The sequence below is a fragment of the Herpailurus yagouaroundi genome, unplaced genomic scaffold (genome assembly GCF_014898765.1).
Source record: "Herpailurus yagouaroundi ecotype Mexico unplaced genomic scaffold, PumYag 142, whole genome shotgun sequence".
NCBI lineage: Eukaryota > Metazoa > Chordata > Mammalia > Carnivora > Felidae > Herpailurus > Herpailurus yagouaroundi.
In genome coordinates, this window is record NW_024412397.1 from 53,546,464 (window position 1) to 53,556,109 (window position 9,646).

At 36.8% G+C, this 9,646-nt stretch overlaps 2 protein-coding genes across 4 annotated transcripts in view; one reads left to right on the top strand and one right to left on the bottom strand.

The window, feature by feature from the left end:
- METTL4 (methyltransferase 4, N6-adenosine) overlaps positions 1-5,365 on the bottom strand; it is a 58,458-nt gene extending 53,093 nt beyond the window's left edge. Inside the window, exons 1-3 of one of the 2 annotated variants that reach the window (XM_040479282.1) lie at positions 5,281-5,365; positions 3,097-3,857; positions 1,255-1,317 (exon numbers count right to left, since the gene is read on the bottom strand). In XM_040479282.1, coding sequence (XP_040335216.1) covers positions 1,255-1,317; positions 3,097-3,435 — 402 coding nt within the window. In that variant the 5' untranslated portion in view covers positions 3,436-3,857; positions 5,281-5,365. Of the gene's footprint in view, positions 1-1,254; positions 1,318-3,096; positions 3,858-5,001; positions 5,242-5,280 lie in introns of those variants that run through there. The other variant, XM_040479283.1, reaches the window with a different exon arrangement.
- A 45-nt stretch (positions 5,366-5,410) lies between these two features.
- NDC80 (NDC80 kinetochore complex component) overlaps positions 5,411-9,646 on the top strand; it is a 62,700-nt gene continuing 58,464 nt past the window's right edge. For both annotated transcript variants that reach the window (XM_040479281.1, XM_040479280.1), the window contains exons 1-3: positions 5,411-5,540; positions 7,286-7,395; positions 8,571-8,648. In XM_040479281.1, coding sequence (XP_040335215.1) covers positions 7,295-7,395; positions 8,571-8,648 — 179 coding nt within the window. In that variant the 5' untranslated portion in view covers positions 5,411-5,540; positions 7,286-7,294. The remainder of the gene's footprint in view (positions 5,541-7,285; positions 7,396-8,570; positions 8,649-9,646) is intronic.

A 9,646-nucleotide genomic window follows, 5' to 3' on the forward strand; every position in this document is an offset into this window, starting at 1 on the left:
GAAAGAAAGAAAGAAAGAAAGAAAGAAAGAAAGAAAGAAAGAAAGAATTACAAGTATTAGTGAGAGTGTAAAGAAACTAGAATACTTGTGCCCTGCTGGTGATAATGTAAAAAGGGTGCAGCTGCTGTGAAAAAGTATGACAGCTCCTCAAAAAGTTAAACATAAAGTTACTATATGGTCCAGCAATTCACATTTGGGTACATACCAAAAAGAATTGAAAGGAGAGACTGAAATAGATACTTATACACCAAATATTCATAGCAGCATTATTCTCAATAGCCAAAAGGTAGAAAGAACCTAAACGTCCATCAACAAATGATTGCATAAAAGAAAATGAAGTATAGACATACAATGAAATACTATACTCAAACTTAAAAAGGAATGAAATTCTGACAAAGAAATGGATCTTGAGGACATTATGTTAAGTGAAATAAATCAGATACAAAAGGATAAATATATGATTCCACTTATATACCTATAATAGGCAAATTCAAAATATAGAAGGTAGAACAGAGGTTCCCAGGGGCTATGGGAAAAGGAAAATGAGGAGTTACTTAACCAGTGTAGACTCTATTTGGGATGATGAAAAAGTTCTGGAGATGGATGATGGTGATTAGGGCACAATATTGTGAGTGTACTTAATGCCATTGAATTATACACCTAAAAAATATAGTTAAAATGGCAAATTTTGTTATGTATATTCTCCCACAAAAAAGATTAAAAAACCATAATGTCCTATCATCATATTAATACATGTCCAAGACTGTACTTATTATCATCCCTCCTAAGCCAAATTCCAAACCCAATTGTTCCATTTCAGTCAAAGGGTTCCTTAGGGAGTTAAAGCTTAAAATACTTGCATACCCTCTGTTTCCCCTCATTTCTTTAACTACTAGATCCCTTTATTGCTATGTTCTAAAAATGTATCTTTTACATTGTTCATGCTTTCTTCTGCATCTTAATAAGTTGTTTTAGCTACGGACAACAGACTTTAAAACTTATCAAATTTCTAAACTTAACCAATATAGCATAAGTTCACTTATGTTAAACAGTAAACTAATAGAAGTATATAAAGTTTTAATAAAAACTGGTTTGAACTGTTTATTACTGCTAAAGTAACAATAAATCACTCCACTATTAAATTCTAACCTTGATCAAAATAATTAATCTTTGAGAATATCCATATTTATTTTGTACATTTATACAACTTCACATTAATCTTCCAATGTCATCAATGAATATTTTATACCTTACCTTTGTATGGTATTCCATAGCGTCCAATTCACCTTGATTGAAAACAACACATCTTTTACGCTTCTAAAGAGTAAATTACAGGGAAAAAATTATGTTGCCATCTATCACAATATTGGTAATTTGAAATATATTAGTATTTCTTTTTCATCACTTTTCCATGGCATGTATCTCAGTCTTTAAGAGGTGATAATTGACAACTAAGGTCAAAATCAGTGAAAAGGGCATGGACTAAATAAAAAATTCTATTTTTATTTATTATTATTATTATTATTATTAGCTTAATGAGTGATACAAGGTCACCTTAGCTTTATCTGCCATTAATAAGAACTAGTACCAATGATAAAATGTAGCACAGACATCCAGGTAACACAAGAAAGCTGATGCTGTATAAAGTTACAAGTGTTATCTATCAGTTAATATATATGGTATAGTTACTCCCAACTTCTTCGTTTCTGAGGAGAGGATCTATCCATGTTCCATCTTTAAAAGAAAAATCCAATGTATTTTCAATAGCTCTTTATGATTGATTTGAGGCCTAGGTACAAATCAAACATACTAACACAGTTCTATCTGTAACAACTCCATAGAAAAGAACATGTAAGACAGTACAAAATAGAGCAGGAACTTCCTACTTCTTACTGCTGAAACAGCAGTGCTTGCCATAGTCACAAATTCCTAGTAGGCTAATAATAAATGTTTGCTGGCTGAATAAATAAAAGGTCTTAAGATTAACCTAATTGTACAATTTGCTTTGGCATATCAGAAATAAGGTAAGTTTTGTCAAGATAATTCATTAAATAAGTTTATCTATATTTTTCCATACTGAAGTGAGAAACTTATCCAACATAACAGTATACACATTAAAAGATGTCCATACTTGGTAAACTGCAAATGCTGGTTATTATTTGTCTGAATTAGTAACAGTAATGATAAATCTATATAGTATTTTACTGAAATCTTCATTCTATGGAGATTCTATGGAGATTTTCCATTCTATGCCTGACACACAGCAAATGGTCAATAAATATTTGTTGAAAGAAAAATATTATAAGAATATTAAAAGTTCTACTTTGGGAAACTAGAACAATGTAATAAATTATCTCTATTACTTTCTTTATTCTAATTCTTAACATGCTTTCTCATTTAATATCTTTCTTTATGGACCTCAATTATAAGATCCATGAGGGCAGGAATTGCGTTGGTCTTGTTTCATCCCTGTATGTACAACAGCACACAGAAAGATCCAAAACAAAACAAAACAAAATGAACAAATAAAAAAGATCTCAAACATTTGTGGATGAGTAATAAATGTTATTCCTATCTTAATATAATCTGATATGGACTTTATATAATCACCTCTTAACTCTTCAGAAACATAAGAAGTATTAAAATATAATTTGATCCTGTATGGTACTCTTGAAACTTCACCAAAAGACTGCACCAGTGTATAAATGGACAGGTCTCTAAAAACCTCCCAAAGTCCATATACTGCTTTAGAATTTTGCAGAGAAAGCAGCATGTTGTTGAAAAAAACAAATGTAAAAAATGCAATTAATACAAATGACTAAGCAGAAAGAGTTTTGTTTGTTTAGTTCGGTTGGTTTAATTTACACAGCATTCACTTTTGAGCAAACATTGCTTGCTTTTGAAATATGCAAATCTGGTCTTCTAAGAATGCCAGAACGTTAGTAAAGAGTTCAAAATTATATTGGATACACTAAAGCCTTCCTACACTTTATTGATTATTTAGACATAGTAAATTACAAGATATTTGAGATACTGGAATAACAAACTTCTTTTGTGTGTTCTGTAGAAAAATAAAAATTTATTAAAACTTTCTACCTTTCCAATAATAGAATTGAAGTTTTCTTCTTTAACACCACTCATTGGATCCTCCTTTTCATTCCTTTGTTGGCATTCTTTGTGAACAGCTGGAGTTATGTAAGGTTTGGTGACATTAAATAGCTCAGATCGAAAAACATATTTCTGTATGAAGACTTCACTATTTCCTCTGTCATCATAATCTGGCTTAGAGGTAGAGTCAAAAGCAATAAACGTAGTAGAGGTTCCAAAAGAGGTCAAACAAGGCTCGTGATACTGGTGAAGTTGATAGTTTATGCTGTTAATGAAAGAAAGATGATCTAGTAACCATCCTGGTGACAGCTGATGCACCACAGACATTTTCTTCTTTAAAAAAAAAAAAAAAAAAAAAAAAAAAAAACCTCTGGAAATTAAGGTCTAGATATAAAACCCAACTTTCCAGATAAGTTCTTAAATGTCCTGCATTTCCATAAAAATACACTTCATATACACAGGTAGATTTCACGTATAAGAATATAAACTTGACATTTAAACAAAAGAGAATTTGACATTCATGATACATTAAGGAAAAATGTAATGTTTTAATATAAACTTTTAATTTCAGGGTTAATTCAAAATTTTCAGCCAATTTAGCAAAAGAGATTTAAAACTTGATCTTATTTCTGGAATCTCAATTGAATCCTCCCATCTTCCTGGGCCCTCCACACAACTTTCTGTTTGCTCCTTGAATCTGGCCACTAGGTCCACATCCTCCAAGTCAGGGAGTCATTCAAGATAGTGTCCTGTCAAAGCAAAGAATACTACATTACCTATGTGAATCCACCCTTTTTAATGAGATAAACCTAGAGAGGTCACAGAATTTCAAGGAGTTATTAGCTGATCAGCCCTTTTTTTTTTTCAAAGCACATTTTCTGTAAGTCAGCCCATTCTCCAGTAATAATACTACCCTGTTTAACCAATGCTACCAAAAGAGTGCAAAAAGGGTAAAATGAAAGACTGGTCTAGGCAGAGCACAATTTTAACAGATATCATAAGTATCAAACCCTAGCAAAATTCAAAATTGCAAGGTTATGGTTAAGGTAATTGGTTCTGAGCAGTCCTCCTCCAGCAACTAGGTTTTTCAAAACTTCCTTATCTTTTTATAAAAGATGGTAAAGTTCTCAACATTGCTTACTAAATCCAGTGTAATGGAGAACTTAAGAGAGGGACAGAATAAAATACGTATAAGGGGTTAATAGCACAGTTAGTAATACTAGACTTAGATCCAACCTTCCAACTCCAGGTAGCAGTACGGCCATGGGCAAGTTATTTGATCTCACTGAGCCCCAAATTCATCATTTTCTAAGACATCTCAGATGGCAGTTTAGAGAATTAAATGACATAATCTACATGAAGTGCTGTGCAGTACCTGACACATCGCATTGTTCAAATACTACTAGTAACGGTAATGCTGGTGCTGGCCCTGCCTTCAGAGTCACCACTAATGTAGTATCTAGGGAGAGCCAAAAATGTAGTCGAGAAGACTGAAACTCAGAAAAGGCGACGTGCCCCAAATTTCAATTCTAGTTAACCGCACAATTGCTCCAACAATCAGGTATCCAGACTTTGGCTCAAAGGTTTCCTTCCACCCCCACCACTCTCCAGGTACTGGGCAGTACTCGTCTCTGACTTCAAACTCAGCGAAGCGGAAAGTCTTATTTTAGCAAAGTAAACTATTGTGCTTAAACTCTATTTCACCTACCTCTCTGCTTCACACCGAACCCCACCCCCCAGCCCCGTGGGTTCCTCCTAGCTTCACTCGCGGGCCACCGCTAGAGGACCATGAAACCCTAGCGAGCAAATTGCCAACCCGAACCCTAGCGGTGACCACTAGGGTTCGATCCTCGAAGCCAACTACACCCTACCTCAGCATTAACTATCTCCTACCTCACTGCTTCCTCTGTCAGAAAATTGCACGACGCCTCCCAGACTTGCATTATGAAAACAGCACCCTTCTAAAGAGTGGTCATGAAAGACGCCACTTGCACAGCAAAGCAATTTCTCCTTTCCTACGAGCCGACGGGCGCGGCCATGTTGCTGTACGGAAAACGTGTTTCCAGGGCGATTTGGAGCGCTCTGCCCGCTACTTAGCGACGCAGAGCGCCCGCGTCTTCAGCGCTAACTTTAGAAATCCGACCAGACGTTGGAGCGGACGTTTGCACTGACCAGAGACACCAGTATGCTGAGTGAGACGATGGGACGCGCTCAATACGCACAGTTCCAGAGACTGGGAGCGGCGCGTAAGATTTGCGTAGCCGCGCGACGTACGTGATGACGTAAGCGCCGGCGGAGATTTTTAAAATTCGAACCGCGCTGGCGGGTGGAAGGAAGAATTGGTGTTTTGGCGGCTGCTGTCCTGTCCCTCAGATAGTTGCACAGGTTACAGAAATTCGGTCCCTGGGTCGTGTCACGAAACTGGAAGAAAGGTAACTTTGGGTTAATTTCGTGCAGGCAGAAGTGTTCTGAAGGGAGAAAGTGATGGCGCCAACAACTTAGATTTAGAGGTCCTGAGGGACGTTTTAGTGTCTACTGTTGTGAGAGGCCTCCGGGGCGGAGTCTGTGCGAGGCGCGTTTCCCGGAGTCTATCAATAAATTTCTACTGACAGTGATTTACCGAGGGAGAAGAGGAGGGACTAGGAGCATAGTGGTGGGGAGAAGACAGGCTGGAGGAAAGGGGAAGAATTGATACGCGCAGTGAGTGGAAGGACAAGATGAACTGTTTCAGATGTTGCGTGAGATACTCCTAGTGGGCGTGTAAGGAAGTCTTAATCTTAAATTACGTTTTAAGTAGAGATTTGGAGTGCACATATAGGTGAGTGGGAAAGTTGAATGGATAGTAGAAATGTATAAAGGAGAAGAAATTGGTGGCCTATCGAAGATGGAAAGTGTAATCAGTTTGAAAAAAATGTTTTTAATGTCTGTTTATTTTTGAGAGAGAGGGAGAGAGCGAGCGAGTAGGGGAGGAGCAGAGAGAGAGGGAGACACAAAATCTGAAGCAGGTTCCAGGCTCCAAGCTATCAGCACAGAGCCCAATGCGGGCCTCGAACTCACAAATTGTGAGATCATGACTTACCTGAGCCCAAGTCGGTCGCTTAACGGACTGACTGAGCCACCCAGGTGCCCCGGAAAATGTAATCAGTTCAAAAGACAAATGACAGCCCAGAAAAGAGAAGGGATAACAGCAAATGTCCACTTCCCAGGAAGCCAGGCCAGGACCTGAGAAATCTTAAGTGTATAGCGTCGAATGCCACACAGTGATGAGAAAGGATCGAAAGTTTTGTCAATCATGAGTATCCTAGGAGGCAACAGTTTCAGTAGATATGCAGGAAATGAAGTGTTAATTTTCTCAGAAATGAGAATCAGTAGACCATTTTGTGGACAGATAATTAATCTTTGTTAGAAGAGGGATTGAAGTAAGTGGGGCAGTGATTGAGTATAAATGGGAAACAGTGGGTTAAGGACAGAACAAGAGAGATGGAGGTTAGGAAAAGAGAATAGCTGTATTCTCTAAGACCAAAGAAAAGGAAACATGTTGAGGTAGTTCTTGTCAGGCCGTCTCTGACTTTTTCCCGGTGAAGTCAGTACAGCCAACAGCAGTAATGTCTAGGTGAGGATTCAAGGCTTTAACTACCATAGATACCCTTGCAAAGGCAGGAATTATACCTTATTTATCAGTGTATCGTTTCAGTTGCCTTGCACACTCCCAGTGTACACGGTAGGCAGTAAATAAATATTCGTGTGTGTTGAATAGTTTTGTTTTTTTTTTTAATGTTTATTTATTTTTGAGACAGAGAGAGACAGGGCATGAACGGGGGAGGGTCAGAGAGAGAGGGAGACACAGAATCTGAAGCAAGCTCCAGGCTCTGAGCTGTCAGCACAGAGCCCGACGCGGGGCTAGAACTCACGGACCGTGAGATCATTATCTGAGCCTAAGTCGGACGCTCAACCAACTGAGCCATCCAGGCGCCCCTTGAATAGTTTTAAATGAAGTTAGATAGATTTCCCTGCAAATGAGGGCTTCACCTACCTGAACATGAGGGCCCAGGAAAACATTATCTTGAAGAAACAACGGAACTTGGCTGCCTTCTGTTTGAGGATGAAGATAACAGTTGGTGCTTAATGCACCATCTATATCTGAAAAGATTCTTTAATACTGAATTCGTGAATGCAGGTAATAAGCATGAAGCGCAGTTCAGTTTCCACCGGTGGTGCTGGCCGCCTCTCTATGCAGGATTTAAGGTCTCAGGATTTCAATAAACAAAGCCTCCATACCCCTCAAACGTAAGTACCTCACACCTTACTATCTTGGACAAAGAAATCTGTAAAGACGGTTAATACAAAAATGTACTATGAGTGATGTTCTGATGAATCTTGTTTGTTCACGGTGGTACCCAATTTGGGGTCAGTGAAGGGTAAAAACTGGCATGTATTACATGTGTTTTATCTAATTTGTTCCTTAAATTTCCAAAGCTACGCCCTTTGCCAGGCAACCTCTAAAAAAGACTGAGTTCCCTGCCAGCACTCTTTTCCTTATTTTCCTCCTTTTTTTTAGACCTGCTTATGTGAGTGGGCTCATTGCTACAACTTTGAATTTACTAAAGTATATCCAACCAGCAAAATTCTTAATCAGAGTTATTCAATGATAAGCTGGTTTAGAATAACCTACAGAACCACTTCTTCAAACTGTTTTCTCATTATTCACGGGAAAAAGGGGTGTATAGTTTACTATCATAAACTAGTTTTTCTCTGTGAGTTTCTTCTAATTAAGAGAAGACCATTTGTGAGCCACTGTAGAGCTATATCAGTCCTTCCCTAATACCAAGGTACAAGGTACTTGCTAACTGTACTTAGGCCACTTAGGTTTATGTAGTATAAGCCCCTGCTACTTTTAGAAATTTGAAATATTTGTATCTTTTCCTTCTGAATCAGATAAATTTGTTGTACTATTACACATTACATACACTGAAAGATTAAATTTATGCCTCAAATTGTATTGGAAGCCAGAAGGCTGCTATTGTCAATGTTTTGATTCTGTTGTTTAAATAATATGTGTTTTTAAGTGTAGCTGCAATCCGACAGAGTAGGCCTTAAAAGAAAAATGTTAAATGTAGCTATCATCCTCTGACTGGAGATACTTACTTTTAAGTCTTTTTCCTGTTACCCATAAATGTACATACTTTAAGATAATTGAAATCAGAATGTAGATATGTTTTTTTTTTTCTGCTTTCTTCTTAACACTTTAGTATTCCTGCTTACACATGTTGTTAGGTTAGCCTATCCCATTTATAACAAGCTATGATTGCTACTAAAAATTTTCATGATTCTGAGTTATTTTTATAGGTAATGGGGAAAAGGTTTTAGTTCCAATGTATTTCTGAAAGTTTCTTAAACTAATATTTTTTGTATTTATTTTTTAAAGTTTTTGTTTGTTTGTTTGTTTTTCCATTTTGCTAAAGCAAAGAGAAACCAGGCTTTGGAAAGTTGAGTATAAACAAACCCACATCTGAAAGAAAAGTCTCTGTATTTGGTAAAAGGTAATGATGTTTTTTTATTAGTTCTAATGAAGGTGTTCTCAAAAAATTAGATGGCATGGTCCCTTACAAGAGAAAGTTATAAACTAGCTTTCTTCTGTTTTAAATAGTTATATGGTTATATCTGCTTTAGATAGAGCTAAGAAATATATCAGCACTTCAGACCACTGTTTCATATTATAAGTGAATAGTTGATTAAAAATCCTGTATCTAGCTTTCAAATAGTATGGAATCATAGCATTTTAAAATTAAAAGGAACCATCATCTAGTTTGACATTTTAGTCCCCAACTTTTTTTATACTCTTAAATATTAAGGCTCTTTAGAGATGAAATGTTTGTTACCTTATGAAAAGTTTTTGCCTTGAAATCAAATTAAGGTATTTCTGGTAGTCATTCCAGTTGATGAAAAATCGTAAGGCTTTTTTTTTTTTTTTTAATTTATTTTAAGAGAGAGGGAGAAAGTGTGCACCCACCGGCAGGAGGAGGAGCAGAGAGAAAGGGAGAGAGAGAGAATCCCAAGCAAGCTTATGCTGTTAGTGCAGAGCCTGAGGCATGACTCAAACTAACCAACCATGAGATCATGACCTGAGCTGAAATTAAGACGCTTAACGGACTTAGCTACCCAGGTGCCCCTTAAGGCATTTTTGTAATGTAACTTTTCTCTTGGTGGTGAACTTAAGAGATAATGATGATTATTATAAAATTTAACATTTACTGAACATTTTTATAAGCCAGATGTTGTTTTAAATGCTTTATCTATGTTAACTCTTTTAATCCTCAGAAGCACCCTATGAATAGATATTGTCATTGTATCCATTTTATAGATGAGGAACTTGAAGCACAGAGAGCTTATTTACTCAAGGTCATAGAACTAGCAACAGAGACAGAATTTGAAACCACAGACTCTGGTTCTAGACACTATGTTCTTGAGCTATAAATTGAATGATACAGTATTTGGATTGGTTGAGGAATTCTCTTAAAATTTAAAAAAATATCTAAGG